This window comes from Limulus polyphemus, unplaced genomic scaffold (genome assembly GCF_000517525.1).
Source record: "Limulus polyphemus unplaced genomic scaffold, Limulus_polyphemus-2.1.2 Scaffold454, whole genome shotgun sequence".
NCBI lineage: Eukaryota > Metazoa > Arthropoda > Merostomata > Xiphosura > Limulidae > Limulus > Limulus polyphemus.
Window position 1 is genome coordinate 60887 of NW_013666064.1, and position 21985 is coordinate 82871.

Sequence of the window (21985 nt, forward strand, 5' to 3'; positions counted from 1 at the left end):
TTTGTTATATTGTAATAGTTATGACTCAACATACACATATCATTAGGTTTTTTTGCGATCTCTGGGATTTGTTAATTGGTAACTTCTGATATCTAATGAAAATTGAGGCAGAGATTTTGGGTCAAGCATGGCTGGGATTAGAAGCTACTCTACTGTACATGTAATTGGAGAAGTTAACTGATTTTAACATGTAAACTTTACTTTGAGGATCAACACAACTATTTTTAATCTGTAAGCTCATGTGAAAGCAAAGTCCAACATGTGACATTATAGTTTCAAATCTGAAGTGAGAATGTTTGCAAAGCAAAAAGTAACTGACACAGTAATAATTACTTCAACAAAATAGAAAATAGGCAGAATAATCAATAAACTTAATTAGATTTAAAAAAGCATAAAAATACAAAATCATAATAGAGTTTTGAAGGCATGCTGTCAAGAAACGTTTCTGACATAATAATCAAATGTTAAAAAATTTATAACTTGTTTATTGATAGTTACGCTGGATGGAATATTTATTTTTACAACATTTCAACAGGTTAACCTATCTTTATCAGATACAACAGTTGTTGTACCCGATGAGACTACGTTAACCTGGAGTTTTACTTAACAGGTTATTTCCTTTAATTGCTTAGAAAATTTACAAAACAGGGACATTATGCATACATAGAACTTTCTGCAGTCTTGCACACAAACATTTGATGTTTACAGGGTTTGATTGCATTAACTTCAAAACTTCACTGATTTAAAACAGTGTAAACTAGAAATAAGCAACAAAAGTACATAGACCACAAATTTGCAGATTTGTATCATTTGTTCAGACGATTTATTTATGTAGGTGGGAAATTTGAAATATCTATTCCCCAAATAAAAAATATCAATTGGAGGGTAGTAAAAAAAAAATCAGATAGCTGTTTGAATTTTGTTTATTACTTGATCTAAAAGAAATGTTAATAAATTATAAAACAAACCAAAATGCTAACTCTGAACATTTCGATTATAATTGTTGTTGTTTTTTTCAGTGAGTTTTAGAGGAGAGATCAGACAGAATTTTAAAACTTAGTAATAACTTGGAAGTGTTAAAAAAAAAGAAGGTTTCTGAACATTTATTATATCTGTAATTATTTGCTTACAATTGTTTCATTAATGAGGACTTTGTATTTTAATATTTTGAATTATAAAGTGTTTACTATTGAAGTTTTTGCTGATTTATTTCACCTAAATAATAAACTGTTTTGTTTTGCTTATAGGTACTGGTTATCTCCTTGATTACAGCTATTATCAGTTTTCCAAATATTTATACTCGCATGAACAGTAGTGACCTCATTAAGTTATTATTTAGTCAGTGTGGTGTGGCTGACATATCCCCTTTGTGGTAAGTTTTAGACAAAAAATGTTTTGCCAGCTGCAAGTAGCATTTTTAATATAAACACTTATGCAACCAAATTAACAGGAGTATTCACATTTTTTTGTATTTTATTTCCAGCAGTACATGGTTTTCATGCATGCTGATTTCCGTTGTGCATTGATTTTAGTAAAATAATTGCTTAATATTTTTTCAAACAAAAAGCAGCAGAAAGAAGGACAATAAAGTAGTCTTTCTATCATAAAAAAGGCCATTTTTGACCCAACATTATAATAATGTTTGTGTTTTTGATACATTTCTTGGAGGAGTATAAAAAAGTTAGTCATTTAGTCATTAGTGCTATTAAAAAGAAATATTAAGAGTACGCACTTAATTTAGACAGATAAGAAGAGTGAAGTTTAATTGGTTTGTCGGTATTGATCAGTTAAGGAAAATGTTATTTATCTTAGCCTGTCTTCAGAACTTTTTATGCAATGGCACTGTAAATAGTTTGAAATGAAAATATATAAATATTCAAATTGGTGCATTTTATTTTTGGGAGTAAAATCTTGTGAAGGTCAAAATTTATAAAATTGACCAGTTCTTAAGTAAGGAGGAAATAAAAGTACCATATTCCTATTGACAGGTGGGGAAGAAATTTGGATTTTGGAAAATAAGTTAAATGCTATTGAAGCTACTGTTTTAGATTTAGCTAGAAAGAAGTAATGTAGTAACTAGGTCGGTCAATATCAATTCCAACTGTGACCAAAGCAGGCTTAGAAAGAATTATAGTGTAACCACATTTAAATTGTGAAGAAAAATGGCTGTTTATCTAAGATCTAGCATAGATTAAGCACTGGAGAGGACAAATATATGTTAAAATTATTTATTTTATCAAACTGAATAACTAACATCTGTTATTCGTAAACAAAATTCATGTTATTGTTTTTCATTTTCAAAAAAAATTGATGGGGAGGCTGATTAAAATTTAATTGATCTTAGCTTTTATATTAATTTTTGTTCTGACTGATTTCTTGTATAATTATAACTCAGTTTTGTATTGTAAAATTTAAGTCTGTGTGTGTCCTGAATGCTTTAAACAAGCAAATTACATTGTTTTATAATTCTTTTACAGTGATTACAACAGGAACTTTACAAATGTAAACAGCAGGATAGAGATAGCTGAGGCTGGAGCTGGTGTGCACAGGTCTCTTGGATTATTAACATTAGCCTTAATCTTCAAATTGTGTATCACAATTTTCACATTTGGGATCAAGGTATATACTGTTTGCAAATAATGTTTTTAATTGTTAATATAAAATGGACTCCTGCTTTTTAATAGTTAACAATTCCTACCCTCTCTCCAGCATTGAATTCTTTGACCAATTTGTTTCTTTTTTTCTCTCCATAATGCCCCCTCCTCCCCTCCCCTGTGGCTCAGTGTTAAATCTGAAGGCTTATACTAATAATACCCATGGTGGGCACAGCACAGATAGCCTATTGTGTAGCTTTGTGTTTAGCAACAAACAAACAAACTTTTCAAAAAACACTGTATGTATATTTTCCACATAAGGAGTGGGACAAAGAGGAATTATTCGAGTTACGAGCATCTTGGGTCTTGAATCCTGAATAACTACTGAGAAGATAATGATGAACAATTAGCACCTGTTAACTATCAAGATTTAACTGTGTTGAATATATGGTTATTAAAAAGAAGCTTTATTAGTGTCATTGTACTTTATAAAAACAGAGGTTTTACTATTATCCCTACCCAACATAGATTTTACCCATTTTCTATATGCCAGTGAAAGTTATTCTTAAAAATTGTTTTATAGTTTGATGAAATTTCTCATCCCAGACACTAGTAGTAGGGCTAACTTGTGAAGGGATTGTGCACTTTATGGTAAATGTATGAAAGTTGGATGGACATCAGATAAATATATAATGAACATTTTCAGGATGGGTGCAAAGCTGAAATAACCATATCACAGTTGCCATATTGAATTTCAAAATGACCAAAATCAACAACTAATATACCTAAAACTTGTACTTCTAAGGCAGAAAAGTTTGGTTTATGAAGTTGTAACCAACTTTCTTTGGATAAGGATGATTATTAGAGAACTTTTAATGTATCGGCCATTTTGTATTTCAAGATGAGGTGATTTCGACATTAGCTGACTTGTAGGTCAATAGAAACTCAATTTTGATGATTATTAGATCTACAATTTGAAGGACATGAAGTCCTTAAATGCCATCAGTGAGATCAATGTGAAATTATGGTTCACAATAATAACATTTGACAACAACCAATATTTGTGATAAAGTGTGCAATATCAAACTAGATTCAGATCAATTTATCAAACACTTGTGAAATGGCACAGTGTTATAAGTTAACTACACTTCAAATTATCCTTGATGCATTTACAGTGCTTGGCTTTGGGTAGTAGAGACCTGGCTATCATTCATTTTTGGCATTACTTTCCCATCCCGAAGCTCTCTTCCTGTGCTAGTGAATGGGTACTTCTTATACACATCAACATTCCTTTCACCACATGTGTGATAATATAATAATGGCTATAAGATCTGCAGAACTAAGCTCAGTGAGTAAATCAATATCTTTTAACTGGTTAGTGAACTTGTCCATGCAAAAAGTATGAACTTTGTGAAGGTAGTTGAATGTATCAGTCTTGTCGCAGAACAAAATTCAGTTTCACTAGCTGATTTACTGGAGGACTGGTCATTCACATGGGGTATTTTATTACATTTCTTCAAGTTGTAGGGCATGATTGAGACTGTTGTGTTGGGATAGGCTAATTTCATTGTACTGACTATAATTCTTACTTGACATGCTTTAGATTATCAGGTGTTTTTAGCCTCTGTGTTCTAAAATCACCACCATTATAAGCTTAAGAACCACCACCAGTATTGCAAATATGGATTTATTAAGGTTTCTCATGTTTGTAGAGCATCATCAAGCATCTCCCTCACCAGCTGAAAGGAAACAAACATGTATTTTATGAGCTTGGGTAAAGAATGTATGTAGTTAAGTTGGATATGGTCATTACTGGTAACTAGTGATGGTCATTTGAAGTATAAGATAACCAATCCATTAAAAGTGTTCTAATCAAGCTTTCTTGGTCCCAAATATGGGGATATTGCCATTGAAATCAACTTTATTTGTGGCTAGAATTATATATAATAGGTGTATTGATTACTAATGGTGGCCATTTTAAAATAGAAGATGATCACCATAATAGAATTATTTCACTTTGGCTCCTTCTTTACAAATATTGAACATGCTAACAAATTTCACACTTTTATTACAGTTGCTTCATAGTGTGTTACATCTCTGCTCCACTATATAAGATTAGCTCTTAGTTATAACAGCTCAAGGCTAATATTGTTGCTTCATACTGTGTTATATCTCTGCTCTACTATATAAGATTAGCTCTTAGTTATAACAGCTGAAGGCTAATGCAACGTAAAATATTTCCTAACTGAAATTATTTAATACTTAAAAATGTAAGTGAGTAATTAAAAGTGAAACAACATTGACTAAATATCACACAATACACTAATCTTGTACATATTACATGAAATCTCAACTCTTAGCATTACTGTTGGTGTACAAATGGATTTTTATCTTTTTTTCTAAATTATTGAAGCATCCTATTTCTTGTAGGTCTATGGCTGTTTGTTAAAGGATCCCTAATAACATGTCACACAAAAATGTACTGTCAGTATTTCAATTAATTCCAATAATTATTGCTTTATTATTGTTTTTTTTACTTATTTTACGTAGAATTTGAATGATTGCACCACATTTTTTTTGGCCAATTACTTATACTTAGTGTTGTAACAGGAAAAGCCTATAATAATTCAATATGATACAATATGTGAACCCCATCTGTAGTGGATAATTTATAAACAATTTGGTAATTTGAGGGTTAACCCAGTTTCAGTTTATTTTCTGTTACTTAATACCTGGACTTAAAACAGTAGAACTTATGGGTAGGTTTGGATATTAGAATATAAAATTATAAAGACTACATTGTATTCTCTTTTCTTGATAACAGAGAACAACTTAGTTTCTCTATCCTCAATATTTGAAACTGAATGTTCACATTTAAGACCCATTCTAGCATTACTTCAGCAGACTTTCAATATAGCATTATCTTAAAATCTAAAAAGTCTTAATATTACAGGTTGATTTTAGTTTTTAATTGGGAAATTGATTAATCAAAACTTAATGTTATCCTAATAGTAATCATATTAATTTATTTTATTTTATGGTTTTACTGAGCTTATTTGTATTTTAACTTTTTTACATACATTACTGTGCATAAATGAGAGACAGTCTTCTGGGCAAAAGGTGTTCAGAATGAAATTCAATAGTAATTCCAGTCTACAACCTTTAACGTTTTTAAATACATTCCAAATAATGCCTTTAGTTTAAAGAAATTCTAGAGGAAAAAAAAAGTGTCAGAACTGACAATAATTCTTTTTCTAAAAATTGGAGCATGTAGCTTTTAGATGTTGTAATGCTGAGGCTATTATATTGATGCCCAATATCCAAATAGCATTCCACACAAGATGCACAGTTTCTGATAAAATAATAGATAACAGAATAGCTTTATATAATGGTGCTTAATTTGTGTATTTGTTTTATTGTATAATTATTTTTCCATCTACTGAGTAACAATTTTTAGTTAAAAACCTTACAAAATATTTAATGTAGATAGACCTTGTGTCACAGTGGTAACTAGATAAAGTTATGTGTATCAGTGACAAAGACAACTATGAAAGATATTTGAACAATAGATGCTTAGCAGCTATTTCTGGAATGTGTTTTGAACATAAATAACATCTTGCACAATCTTGTGAGAGTCTGATTTTATATTGTACAAATAGTAACTGTTGCTGCTGTTTGGCTTGCATGGTGATTGAAGAATTGGTCAACAGAAATTACATTTGTAAAATTAAGTCAGTAATGTTTATAATATTTTTCTTTCACATAAAGCTGTAAAATATAATTCAGTTAGTTGCATTGTACTTACTAAAGTTAGGCTCTGGCTAGACTTCTGAGGAGCTAAAGGTTATGTTTATTTTAATATTCATGTAAAGAACAAAATTTCAAATGTTTGTAATCTTATTTTGCTTATTATTATAGTATGGAAGTTATTATTAGTATTTGGTTCCATAACTCATGTTTTCATAATTAATCAATACCTACAGGTTCCTACTGGTTTGTTTATTCCAAGTTTGGTCATGGGTGCCATAATGGGTCGAATGATAGGAATTGGTATGGAACAACTAGCATAGTAAGTATAACCTCACAAAGTTTGTCTATGAAAGTGTGAAATCATAGTGAAACACTTTTTTTGACCTTAAGGTGAAAAAAAACTATAATTGGAGAATTTCTTGACTTTAGTGAAGAAACTTATCTAAATTTTGGTGTAATGCATTGAATATGGTAGAATAGATGAGCTTGTGTACATCTCTGAAGGAGTTTTGAAATAAAAAGTAGGGTAATGGAAAAAAAAATATTACTTCTTTTAGCTAATACTATAGTATAGTGCACTGTCAAAAATGTGTTCTGTATTCTTTCAAAATGTATTGATATATACAGGTAGTAGAATAATAATTTTGTTTCATATGTTAGATAATAAATACAGACATATGTAGGTTCTTGCTGTTACTTTTAGTTTTAAGACTTAAATTTTTAAGTCTTGTTTTTGACTTTGGTATTTTTTGTTATCTTTGTTTAAGTATATGTTTGTTTCTTTTTCTATATATATACTTGAATTGACTATTTATCTCAACTCAAATTATCAAAAGTTTTTACATCTTTAAAAACAATATGACTTTGTCTTTGATAAAAGTTTAAAGAAGTTATTCTCCCTGTATATTTCTACATTTAGCCATTACCCTTATCTTTGGGTATTTCAAGGAGCATGCTCCACTGGTGAGAATTGCTTGTCTCCTGGCCTATATGCCATGGTAGGTGCTGCAGCTTGTCTCGGAGGAGTCACAAGAATGACAGGTATAACTTATCTGTTATGTTCCAACATTATAAAGGTCATTTTATATATAGCAAAAATAATGTGTTAATCCAATTTTGCTAATAAACATATCTCAGACAAAAATAAGTTATTTACTAAAATGTAGAATAAATCTCTAATTCTGTTAAAGTTCACATAGTAATGTTTACTTACATATTGCCAAATACTGTAAAGAAATTATTAGGTTAAAAAGAAAATTAAAAGTATAATTAAAACATTAAGTTTTTTATTAACCATGTCACCTAACTTCTATCAACAAAATAATACTTCACCAGTACTGATAAAGCTCTCAAGAACCAAATTCACATTTTTGTTCTAAAAACAATAAAAGTTGAGAATAAATACATCAATCACAATAATTTTTGGAGAAGAGAGTGAAAGTCAAATCAGCCAACTTGTATCAATATTTTGGGAATCAAAAATTAGCTACTAAATATATTTCCACTCCTGGTTTAATTTATTGTTTTACCATAACTTCTGTACTCTGGAAAAGTTATGTCTAGATATTAAAGAGATTGAAAAAGACAAATCCAACTGTAATTGATAATGAAAATCAATTAACTTAAGCAGTATAAGATTTATAATTCAGATACTAATACAGGCTTATAATATGGATGATAAGAAATAAGGTTTCTTTTAAGCTTATATTTAATAAGTGTAATGACATATGTCTGCTTTAGATAGTATTATCTTGTCCGTTTGAAAGTCCATCTTACTGCACAGACTCGCATTATTTTGAAATCTTTTGTATGAGCCTAAATCAGTTAATAAGTGTCTTGTTTACACTGATGAAGCCATAATGGCAATACGTTGGCTTAAATAAAACCAATTATGTATTCTGGAGTAATAGGTTGTGTTTTATTTCTTCTTTTAACAATGAATGGAACTCTCCAGTTTGCACTACAAATGTTACTCACATAAATAAGGTTTCTGTTTTAATCCTTTTTTTTCATTTTTTAATATTGTCAAACTTTCCACTACAACTATTAGCAACTGTTTTTAATTGTTTCTATTTATGGGCTCCAAAGTTTTGCAGGTGGTAAACTGGCTTAACTGTGGTTTTGTGCCAGCTTTGTGTGGATGAACGTCTGCCTTTTTTTTTTTTTAAGTACAAATGTACATATCTTATTTTCTTATTATGATATGTATAAGCTTTTTATTCATAGTTTGTTGTTATGTGGTTTTCAGCTTATAGGTTAGGATTGTCCCATTTCAAAATGGTCACTTTGCCTTCTGTTGTAGGTCTGTATTGATATCAATCATGCTCTATTATTTTGCTGTCTCCATCAATGTCTTGCATGTTTATTGTATCTGCTTCCTATTTGAAGATCAGAAGCTTTCCTATTTTGCAATTTTGGCTTATTGGGCTGCAATAAGTTCCACTCTGATTTTCTCTGTAATTTTTACTTTGTGATCTATGAGTCTTTGTACAGTGCCAACTTCTTTTAGGTCCAGTGTCTTCTGAAATCTTGTAAGCTTAGAGTTTTAGATATTAACCTGTGATATTGTAGAAATTTCATCAATTTACAGATTTTTCATGGAAGAGTTTCCTTTTGCTTTGTGCTGTCATTAATTAGGTGTCTATGCCTTTAATGTTTCCAAAACTATTAAAATGCAATTTTTGTATAACCAGGTTGCCCTTTCCTCCACCCAAAGTAGACTGTTTGGAAGATGGTTCCTTTCTAGTTATTATCCTGGCATGGATGGGTTGATCTTAACAGATAAGCTGTATTTTATTCTTGCTGCTAGACATCATTTAATTCAGACTGAATGTCCTCATTGTAGATGTATTGATTTGTTTATTGCTTGTTTATTAGGTTATTGAACAAATATTTTATATGTGAGTAATTGTGCTCTTATCAGTATTTGACATATGCAGATGTTCAGTAGGAGTTTATGCATTCTTTTTCATCATGTTAGATGTTAATCTGTTCCCTTACTACTTCTATCTATTGTATCTTTTCAAACCCAGACCTAGATAGTGACCAGATGATCCATTTTTTTTCTCTTCTTTTTATTTCAAGTACATGGCTGGGATCCCAGTTTGAAATCTCCAAGAGATTAACATATTTGTAGTATATTTATCAAAAAGAATCTTACAGTTTGTTTGCAGTTTCACCTCTTATTTCTCAGTGTCATTCTACATGTCTGATGCTTCTTTTTTACAAGTTCCCTACCTTCTACTGAACTTTTTGGCATGTTATCTTCATTGATGATGACTTTAGATCAAATATGTGGTTCCATTTCAGTATGGATTGTGTGGCTTGCAGTTCTTGTTCTTGCCTTACACTCTAATTTTCTTCCAAAAAATTAGACTGATGCTATCATCTTGCATCAGTATTCACCAACAGGAACATTTGGTTGTATTGGTACTATCCGTGCACATTTCTGTTCCACTTCTTTCTTTGTCTTATGTAGGCATCTGGTTGGATGGCTTTCTTGCATATGTTATGCTACAAGAAGTAAGCACTTCATTAAAATATATTTTACTGCAAAAAAGGTATTGTATTTTCGTAATTTACAGTTATTCAATTTCACCAAAAGGTTTTTCTTTTACTGTCTGTGACTGTGTAGTTTCATAAAGCTTTGCAATATGTACTTTTTTTTACAAGTATTCTTGTAGCTGAATACATGACAAAGACTATTAAATGACTAACTATTTGGGTATAAATCTAGGAATGGTACACCATTATCTGTATGTGTAATACTTTTACTTTCACCAATATTCTCTGAGACTTCTATAATTTAAAATTAAAACTGAGTTGATTATATAATAAATAGAAATGAAAAAAAATTGGTAAAGTCCATTATGATTTTGGAATTTTCTATAAGTAACTAAATTCTGTAATTGTCTTTGTTTCTTATGTACACAAATTGTAGTGTTTGATCATATTTTTAATATTTTACCTTAAAAGAGTTATCTATTTAAAATTTTGAAACATCTGGAAGAGTATTTTAACAGAAAAAGTAAGCAGCTTCCTCTGGTCACATGTTTTGAAAATGTGTTATGTGTAAAACAAGTTCATGTTAATTTGCTTTCCAGTATCGCTAGTGGTAATCATGTTTGAGTTGACTGGAAGTGTGAAGTATATTGTGCCACTTATGGCAGCTGTCATGGCAAGCAAGTGGGTGGGAGATGCTTTTGGAAGAAGAGGAATGTATCCTTCATAACAGTCTTTATTAAAGTACATATACAAAGATAGAAGTAATAACTGGTTATATGTAAACTGTAGTTGTTGTAGGTTACTATTTTGCAAAAATAACAGTTTTTGATTAGTTTGCATATTTCTTGTAAGCATTAGTCAAAAGGACTTCTTATACGTTTTTATTTTTTCTAAATTTTCACAATTTCATGCTTTATGAATAATCTATGTATATGTTTAATAAAAATGATTTTAATCATGGTTGTAAAATACAAAAGCTATAACAGACAATTAAAAAAAAATTAAAATGTTTAAGTTTTGAACATTATGTATGTTAACTTCTTTGTATGTGAAAATTTAACATTTTATTATCAACTTAAGCATAAAAAATTTAAATCTAAATGACTGAGCTATTCTATTGGATATCAGTGAGTAAAAGTTCAAGGGATAATTAGACTTTCATCAGAAGTATGGAAATAAGCAAGGAAATGGCTTATCACTTTTAAATAATTGTCTCTGATTGAATAAAGCCTTTCTAATGGTCATTTATATTTGAACTGTGCAAAGTATGAAACTCATGGTCTATAAGAACCTCTTGGATCCGTTTGAAAATAGTATTTTTGTGATGATTACATACATCCTTGACCACTGTCCAGTTATGATGCCCACATTAATTTGAATGGTTATCCCTACATGGATAGCAAGGAGGAGTATATATATACAGCATTAGCTGCAGACATAATGACACCCAGGTAGATTAAAAATGTCAGAACTTAAATTTTCTTCCTGTATTAGAAGTTTTCTAATCAGAAAAACGTTTTTGAAGCCAGTTGTACTATGGTAACACCATCTTTCATTTATTTAGCACCCCACAGCTACCCACTGTGTCTTTTTTAGTAAAATTAATTATGGAATACAATAATTAAATATATTTTACCCGTATTTTTTACTCTCTGTATTGTATTTTGAAATATCTAAATCAATAAATGACATAAATATACTCAGATCTGCTTAAAAATAAATCTATTAGTTTAACACAATTGTAATAATAAGCAAGAAAATTAGGTGTTATATAATACATATTACTTGTAACTGTCGGACCAACAAAATAATATATTAAGTCTATTTAAATATTGTTTTATAATTTGATATCAAATTTAGCCTTTTACATCTATGTTTTTTTTGTTATTCATATCATATGATATCAAAATTGACTAGTTCCATATTTCTTCGAAACATTTTACTAAAATCAAATGATACACTGCATTATGTTTAGAAATTAAAATGTAGGTTAGTAGTTTTTAACATAAGTCATGTCTAGCTATTCTTACACACTTTTTTTTTCAGTTATGAATTTTTTTTATGATGTATCACTAAAGAGTTTTTAACCAGAAATTCTTTACTCACACTTCAGAAACATATTGACCAAACCTGAATATATTCTGCTTCTATCATAACAGAAATAAACAATTATTAGGAGAATATTTTATAATAAAGATTTTGCTTGCATGATTACAGTTAGCATTTTTTAGTATCTTAGATAAGTTGTTCTTAAAGTGTCACATTGTGTTATAATTGTTGCTTTCATTATTTTATAAAGTTAAAAATTTACAAAAGAAAAGACCAAAACATGTAATATATGTTTTACATAAGTGCTTTTATACACAAAGCAAATATTTTTTTAGGTTCAACAAGAAGTGAAATAAAGATCTTGAATTATGTTGTTAAGTCTTAAGAGATTATTTGCTACAACTAACTTAGGATTTGAATACAATATCCAGATAATATAGTGTCAGTTTAAAAGAAAAAGAAAAAATATTTGATGGAACCAAAATGAGTTCCATCCTAAAAGATACTTCACTATGATTGACTGATATTTCATATGTACCACCACTGTAATAAATGATGCATAGATATGGCTACAAAGTTTATAAATTTAAATTAACCCTACCGAGACGGGTTTTCCTATGGTCACGGGTCAAAGGCCATGTCATCACATTTGTAGACTTATGTTCAAAATTTTATTGAGCTACTATTTTATGAATGTATGTCAATAAGTTTGGTATCAAATTATAGACTACAATTCAAATTCTCCTATCACTCATTACTTAATTTCTAAGTAAATATTTAAAAAACTTCCTAAATACTGATTTTTGTGTGTCACGTGGTATGTTGAATGCAGCATTGGTTCAAATTATATGTTTGTGAAGTCCAAATACAAAGTCTATAGTTTCTTATGAATTAGAAACTCAAATTACCAACACTGAGAAGCTAGAATATAAAATAAGAACCTACTATTTTTTCTGTTTGCTAAGATATTGCTAAATTTATTGAATCATACGCAGTGGCCTAGTCCACCTCTTTCCATTTTTGGAAATACTTGCTTACGTAAACCGGCTTCTGTCTATGTTTGAATAACCAATAGAAAGCTTAGAATACCCCCAATGTGGTTTTCTGAGCATCTGCAAAGTATTTACAAGGGAAATCCTTTCTTTCTATGGTAGATTCCAAGTGGTAAGGTAAGACATTATTGAGCTCAAAAATTCATATTCTTTTAGACACAAATACAGTTTAGTTACTAAGCCTGATAAAGTATAGTGGAATTTTGTGGTATTGATATATAAATGCATATATGAAACCTAAAAAAAAATTTGTTTTACATTCTGCACATGCGAAATTTGATTAGACTTAGCAAATTATGGCAAGCAGCAAATGAGTACAAAGTTTGTAACTAGAAAAGATCATTCTTTTCTATACTTCTTTATTTACTATTCTATGTTTTAAGAAAAATAACTGAAATTTAAGAACATATTTGTAAATAGTAATAACATACATACATATATAATGTATTATAAGCAAAATGTGACTGTATTTTACAAAATACTGGTCCACTAGAACACATCCAAGACAGCTCACTTTGTAAAGGACAGTTCCATATTATTGGATACATGAGTGTACATGCGCTGCATCATTCAACTGCTGTAATGTTAGTCCAACATTGCTGAAAGGTCAATAAAATAAAAATAATAGATTGTTATATATATGTGTAATGTTATAAGATTTAAACTATTCAGGCTAAACATTTGTAGCTTCGTGTTATAATTTGTAGTAATTCTAGAATGAAAAAAGTGTAATTTATATCTATATCCCAATTTTTACGGTGGTTATGAGTTAGGTCAAATTGACCAAACCCATACAGATACAGTAATGAAAGTAACAGATAAAATATAAAGTTTTTTCTAAAAAATATGTTTGACAATTGTCTGGAGGTTATAAGGTTTCACATATGAAATTTTCTGATCCATAACAGTATTATTAATCTTAAATTATTTTGCATGTTGGATAATCAACATTTAAAAAAAAATGCATGAGAAAAGCCTTACGTAAAAAATCTTAAACTTAATAAAAAAATGATATTTCATGAAGATATGCTTATTCTATTAAAAGTTATATTACGAAAACTTTCAGAAGCACAAAATGGTTATGAGGTTGGTCCCTGAGAGAGTTAAAGCTGAAAAATTATGATAATTAAAAGCCTTTCCAACGATTTGCTGTGTGATTCATAGTCCCAGTTTATTGCTATGAATATTTTTAAAGAGCATAAAATTATATTTACTATCCTAATGTTTTTTTGTTTTGTTTTTTGTAATAGGAGAAACGAAAGTCCATTATGTGTAATTACACAAGAGACCATGACTGTTGATGATATTGGTTAGTAATGAAGTACTTAATTTAGCATTTATTAATGGTGTCTTGGTTAATTTTGAATAAAGATTCTTTAGAAAATGGACTTGAGTGAATAACTATTCTAATTATTTTTGCCCACACTATTTTTAGTGTAAACTCTATTTCGTTTTTTTTTAAGATTTAACAAGTATTGGTATTGTCGGGCTTTCTTTTTTGTATATTAGAAGAAAAAAAGTAAGACTTGTAAAGTTACCAATGAATAATTTTTCTCGGAAGTATTTTATATGAACAAACTTTTCCTTAATATGTTTACACTAAATCAGCATATAAAAATGTATTAATATTCTCAAAGCTTTGTATTAAGAAACCCTGTCAATAATTGTAAACTGACTGTTATTATACCATGGTCTATGAGAAATATGCTTTCCACCAGCTCAGATTTAAGGAAATAATGACTTAGTGTTAATAATCATTACCGTATTAATACTTTATAATAATAACCAACCTAATGCTTTGTGGTATCACTAGTGGAAACAAAAAAAAACTAAATTGTTTTTGTTGGATTTACCGAAATAAAACATGAATGTTTAAACAGTGCATAATTTGTCAAGCATAACTGTTCAATATATACTAGAATCTGTTATTTGCCTTAATTTGCTTCAGTTCAAAGATGAAAATTAGTGTTTGGCAAGCTTTGTAAACATGTCTTTTTTTATTTGGTTAATCCAGACAAATAGATATGAAGTATATCATAATACTAATTATTTTCTTTGTACCAATTATGAAATATATCTTCATGTTAGCTCTATATCCTTGCAGAAAACATCCTGAAGTCCACTGATCACAATGGGTTTCCTGTTATTGTTTCTCAAGAATCTCAGTATCTGGTGGGTTTTGTATTAAGGAAGGACCTAACATTAGCTTTGGGTAAGTAAAGGTTTTTAACGAATATTTATGTTTAACTTTGGAATCTATTAAAATATAAGTTTTCAATGAATATATATATAGGTTTGAGTACATTATATTAAAATTATTTTGAATATGCAGATCAGCAAATCATGTGGCAACCACAGCTTATATAAAATTATATAAAAGTTATATTTTGACATTGTTTGGTGATTCATAGATAGTGTGGTGATACCAAATACGTGATTAGTTTTGGGAAGAGTATGTAACAGACTTTTCAAATGCAAAATATTCATGCATTCAGAATGGGGACTTAGGATATCACTGCCTCAGAAATTCTTTGTTGTTAATGGCATTCTAAATTAAATTAATATGGATCAACTTGGAGTATTAGGACCATCCAAAAAAAAGATATGCAGCAATTTGTACCTCACTCACAGTGAGCAAAATGCACTTTCTTGTAAGAGGTGAAGTCAGTGACACAAGTCACATATGCATGAGTTGCTTCCCAAACATATACCTGTTCAATCATTTCATACCTCAAGCAGCTGGAGAACAAAATGGGTATTATTGGTGTTCCATACAAAGACATACCAGTGTGTGATCAGATTGTTGGAACATCTTTTTCATACACTATATAGCTTATGGAAAGCACTGAAGGAAGGGAAGTGTGCATTAGACATAACAGCAGAGAACTTCACAATGGAAACTATGTTGCAGGGCTATTATTATTGGGTACTAACTTTAATGACGTAGTAAGGCTCCAAAATCATTTTACTTTAACGTACTCAACCTTTGTAGTAACATGATTGTATGTAAAAAATACTTTCACTCACAGTTGATAAAATTAATATTAATTATAAAAAACATATTGCTGTTCACGTTTTTCATTAATAAAAGTATCTTAATATTAAACATAAAATCATTTTTATTTCTGCTAAAATCTGCTACAAGTTAATATACTTAGAAAAAACAGACATCACTCGGCATCATTATTCCTGTTAAAGGTGTTTTTAAACTCTGTGTTATTTCATCATCCATATATAGCTCACTGATTTCAAACCTCCTTTCAATTGGATTATGTTTGTTTTTTAATGTATACATATATATACATTTGCATGTGTATGATGCACATTTTCATATCTAATCATATATTATGTGACAGAGTACGAGTATTTTAAGTTTTGTGAGTATTTATTGAGCTGTTCATTTGATTGTGATTTTTCATTGTATACTTTATTAGCTAATGCCAAGAAGACACAAGAAGGAGTAGTAGGGGAGAGCCATATACTGTTCACTGCTCACTCATCTCAGTCTTCGTTAGGACCTCCAGCTGTTAAGCTTAGAAAAATCTTGGATATGGTAAATGTATCTGTAAATCTACTTTAAAGTTATGTCAAATGAGAATAGTATTTCAGTGTTAAATCTGAAACAGATTCAGTCATCTAACCTAACAAATAAGTATAATAAGGTCAGCTTGAAGAACTCATTTCATTAAGCAATTATCTGTCTTTTCATTTTTTCATTGTGCAAGCAGCTTCATGGAAACACTCTTGAATGGATTTTTGCAGTTTTTACTTCTTCATTAAACTATGTAACTTTATGGGATGATGTGCCACTTTTGAAAATTTTATGGCTAAAATATTGCTTGAACACTTCCAATAGAAAGGACAGTTGGTGGATTCCGACCTGAAATTTTCTCTCCATTAGGTGTCATACTTTTCTTTGGGTGCTTCAGTTTTTATACTTAGTTGAACTAAAATTATCAGCAAATTTAGTGGTAGTGTTTTTTTAATGTGTAAATTTCTTTCTTCTATATTAAGATAGTTTGCTTATGATAAAAAAGTTATAAATAATTTTTTAGGATAAGCTAAAAATAGGTACAAATCCCTAAGAGATTTTGCTAACTGTTTACAATAAACTTTGTATAGATATAAGTTTCACCTAACTTTTTAACCAATGTATGGTGCACATAATATTCTAGATAAAAATATTGGTGCACACCAAGCTACTAGTTTTCTAATTATTCTGTATTACACCAATATAGTAGCTATTATTTATTTTCTTCATGTCTGTATGATTAATCATTTAGAATCTGTAGTAAGCTAATTTATTTATTGTATGCCAATTCATAATAAGGTGTTCATATAGCAACAAATAACTTTAACATTATGGTATATAATTGTGACTGTGTTGTCTATTTTGTGCTGAATTGATTTAAAAATTTACATTCACAATTGAAACACATCATGCTTTTTACTAATGTATGTACCTCGTCCTATATAAATTGTATTATGTACAGTTTTACATGCTCTGATTTATTTTGTTTTGTAACAATACATATTAACATTAATTAAATTGCTACTACAGAAGGTTGAGTACATTATATGAAAACAATTTTGAATATGCAAATCAGCAAATCACATGACAGCTACAGCCAATAAAAAGTTGCAATGGAACATATTGTGTAAGAACTATACTTTAACATTTCATAGGTAGTGTAATGCCACCAGTGATTTATTGCTTTAAGGAAGACTATGTTATTAGTCCTTTCTGATGCCAAATATTCATAAATTAAGATAGTAATGATGTGTTCAAATGGGAGATTTAGAATTTCCAAGATGGGGATATCCATTATACTTAACAGCATTAGATCAGTTTGAGGCACTAAGACCATTCAGAAAGAGACTTGCAACAAGTCATTCTCCAGATGTGTTAAGCAAAGTATGGTGCCTTATAACAGGTAGGAATCCACTAACACAAAGATCAGTGGCAAAAGTCATCTACATGCCCTAGGTAACAATAAGCAACATAATTAAAAAGAATCTTCACCTGAAAAGGCAATAAAATTTGCTTCAATGACATATCTGTTCAACCATTGAACAGTTAGAGAAAGAAATGGACAGTTGTGCTATTCTATACAAAGACATACCACTAAAGTTGTTGGATGCAGTGTCTATGGATTTCTGTGCAATTTAAATGTTGAAATAGGTTGCTGGGAAACCATCATCCTCATATACTAGATGGCTTATGGAAAACACTAAGGAGAAGTCATGTGCTTTGAATATAGATATAGCCTTTTGCAGTGGAAACTATTCTTGATAGGTTGGTCAAGGTGCACAACTATCAGATAGAGCATGATAGGACATGGACTGTAACAATGAGGTGAGACTAAAATGGTCTTGATATAATGTACTCATCCTCTGTATATATATATATATGACTCATCAACCTTCCTTTTCATATATATATTGCTATTTAGTTTGAACTATGAAGATATGATTTTAATGCCTTATACCTCATGTATGTAATAATGACCAAGGTTTTCAGCAGAGTTTTGTTTCTCCTATTATCAAAGAAACACTGGTAAGTAAAAATGAATAAATAATAATTGAACAGAATTGTAACTTCTGAACACAGCTAAAACTAAAGTAAAACGTATTTTAATAAAGAAAAATATTACATGATTATGATAATTAATACTATTACATAGTAATAATAGCGGTTGAAATGGAGAGAAGTTGTGTTCCAGATACAAAGTACAGCATAAACAGGTTAATCACAAACGAAACAAGGTGATTTATTTAGCAATCCTCTCTACGTACTTAACAGTATTATTCATAAAATCAATTGAAGCATCAAAATGACTAATTCTGTTGGTTGAAATTGTAGACACGTTTTTTAAAATAGATAAATGTCATTTTTAGAGTATATTCAACTAAATTAATTTCAGACTAAATCTATACTCTATGAGTGTATGATATATTGATTTCAGATTCTGTATCTGACTGCATTTAGCCTATATCTGTCTGTGTCATTTGCAGACTACATGTAGATGTAATAATAATAAATAACTTAATTTTCAGATTAGACATCCCTGTTAGTTTCAGGCTATCTCTATGTCAGTTTCAAATTATGGAATTGAATAAGTGAAAGCAAGTAAGAATGATCTTTAACAATAAACTATTACCATTTCTATTGTAAGTCATAGCTTATTAAAAAGTAGGGAAAATAATAGATTAAAGTCAGATCTGATAATATAAAATGAGATTTAGTGTTTGTTTTAATTGTAACATTAATATTATTTTAAAACAGAATGTTTGTGGATCTTTAATTGGAATTTTTGAAATATATTTTTTTTACAGAAATCAGTATTTATTTGGCTTACAGGTTTAATATAGGCTTTGTTAGGTTTTTGTCTAACACTAACTTTAGTTACTACCCAACATATAATAACCTAGAAATAAGCTAAATCTAACTTGTATTTTCAATGGAACATTTTGTTAGGTTGAAGTAAAACACTACCTCATTTTCAGGTAACCCTAGCTACTGTATAATTTCTGAGGTTTGATGAATATTTGTGAAAGGTATAGTACATATGAAAAGTGCACTGAAACTTGCATCTGGTTTGCTGCATTTTTTTTTTCTACCTAGTTTTAGAACTATGAAAAAAGTGGTTCATGCTTAAGTGTTTTGTGACTCACAGTTAAACAATAAGAACTTAGAAATGTCAGAGAATGATTAGTTAACATGACATATTTTACAGGCTCCAATAACCATCACTGACCAAACTCCTGTGGAAACGGTCATTGACATGTTCTGTAAGTTGGGATTAAGACAAGTATTAGTCATTCACAATGGGTAAGTTTCTTTTTGTTCTGTATTCTTACGTAATAGAATTTATTAGAAAAGTAAATAAAGAAGTAAAGCAAACAATTATCTCTTCCAGTTACGACCTTTGTACTCAGTTGCTGCTTTAGGTAGGTTGCTAAGCCTTTAAAAATTTTGCACATGGAGGATATGAAAAAATGTTTTTTAGGTTTATACATACATTTGAATAACTAAAAAATTATAAATTACTACATTAATACCATCGAATTCTACTATAATTTATAAAGCTTAATAACTAAGATGTATTTTAGTCTAAAAGAATTTTAAATTTGGAGCAGACTAAAGACGCACCCTATCTCGTTGAAATATTGGTTCAAAAGAAAGAAATGGAGCCAAGTCCATTAAAATAGCTGAGAAAGCCATTGGGAAGACATTCTGACATTGTCTAACATTCTAATGCATACATGAGAATTGGTATAGCATAACTATCCAAAACTATTAACCACGTTCCCATAGAAATTCTACTATTTGTTAGTATATTTTCATTTTCAGAAAGCTTCTTTTGACATCTGATATTATCTAGTTTCTCAGATAGTTGAATTTATTGACGTGCCTCATCTGTTCCTTATATACTTTGACAAATGTATACAGGAATGATTGTCTTCTTTGTAATTACAATGTATTCTGTTTCTCTAACCATTAAAGGCTAATTGCCCTAGCTTAATATTTCCAATCCTGATAATACTATTGTGGTACTTGCAACATTTTAAAACAATTATCTTAAATTCTTAAAATGTTTTCCTTGTTACCAGGGTTCATTTCTCCTCAACCTAAGTTTTAATATTTTTGTAAAATTATTAGTGTCATCTATTTATGAAAAGGTAGAAGCTCACCAAACACACTGTATAATGGTTATTTTACTAATCCAGTAATTTTCTATCTTTCAGGCGACTACTTGGAATTATTACAAAAAAAGATGTTCTGCGACACATCAAACAGTTAGGCAATGAAGATCCTGAATCTGTGTTATTTAACTAATTATATATACATATTTATTTATATATTGTTTTAATAGGCATGTTACTCATTAATCCTATAATGGTTGATGATTTGTATATGTGCATTCTGTGACTGATCCATTTCCTGCAATATAGTGTGGTTGGTAATAGTCTCCTCCTTTGTGAACTAGAAAGCTTGTCCACTGGGTGTGACATCTGCTGTAGATGTTTCATAAATTTTTTAAATGTACCTCGTCTGTTTAATACTGTGTTGTTACTTGTGGAGAGTTATGGCTGGAACCTTGCTCATTAAGATGGACATAATATTTAAAGTTATGTGCAAATGGGTTGAATAAAGTTATTTCACACTTTATGTTCTCTGTTTCCATGTAGTTTTGCTTTTATTATAGCCTCACGTGTGGATAATAAATTCTATAATAATTACATATATATAATATATATATAAATTTGAAACTGTTGCAGTTTACACTATTAGAACTACTACCATTTTATTGTTGTCATGATTATTACAATCACCTGCAGTTTACACTATTAGAACTACTACCATTTTATTGTCATGATTGTTACAATCACCTATTATTACAATCACCTGCAGTTTACACTATTAGAACTACTACCATTTTATTGTTGTCATGATTAGTACAATCACCTATTATTACAATCACCTGCAGTTTACACTATTAGAACTACTACCATTTTATTGTTGTCATGATTAGTACAATCACCTATTATTACAATCACCTGAGTTTACACTATTAGAACTACTACCATTTTATTGTTGTCATGATTATTACAATCACCTATTATTACAATCACCTACAGTTTACACTGTTAGAACTACTACCATTTTATTGTTGTCACGATTAGTACAATCACCTATTTGATTAATAATTTGTTTTTATCCTATGTTTCAGTTTTTAATCTGCTGCTGAAAAAATTCATCAAACAGTCATTCTTGATGTATAATCATAACAACAGCTTCAATTACTGTGTGAAACCATCAAAAGTTTCCAACATACATGAAATAAAAATACAAAACAGGTTGATCTAAAAAGGTGATTTAACTTAGTTCATACAGTTTTTACATTTTTACCAATACTGCTTTATATATGTGTATATGATACACTGTCCTCCTGAAGTTCCTTGCAATTGATGTTGTAAGAAAATAGCATTATTATATATAAAGTTAGTAGCTCTTCTCTGCAAATTCATTAG

General features: G+C 29.6%; 1 protein-coding gene across 5 annotated transcripts in view; it reads left to right on the plus strand.

Annotated features, from left to right (window-relative positions):
- Positions 1 to 21122, plus strand: part of LOC106458383 (H(+)/Cl(-) exchange transporter 3-like) — a 77415-nt gene extending 56293 nt beyond the window's left edge. For all 5 annotated transcript variants that reach the window (XM_022384568.1, XM_013917890.2, XM_022384570.1 and 2 more), the window contains 11 exons: positions 1248 to 1372; positions 2478 to 2619; positions 6578 to 6663; positions 7264 to 7385; positions 10448 to 10562; positions 11204 to 11299; positions 14200 to 14258; positions 15054 to 15161; positions 16384 to 16502; positions 19687 to 19781; positions 20699 to 21122. In XM_022384568.1, coding sequence (XP_022240276.1) covers positions 1248 to 1372; positions 2478 to 2619; positions 6578 to 6663; positions 7264 to 7385; positions 10448 to 10562; positions 11204 to 11299; positions 14200 to 14258; positions 15054 to 15161; positions 16384 to 16502; positions 19687 to 19781; positions 20699 to 20789 — 1158 coding nt within the window. In that variant the 3' untranslated portion in view covers positions 20790 to 21122. The remainder of the gene's footprint in view (positions 1 to 1247; positions 1373 to 2477; positions 2620 to 6577; positions 6664 to 7263; positions 7386 to 10447; positions 10563 to 11203; positions 11300 to 14199; positions 14259 to 15053; positions 15162 to 16383; positions 16503 to 19686; positions 19782 to 20698) is intronic.
- Positions 21123 to 21985: the final 863 nt, after the last annotated feature.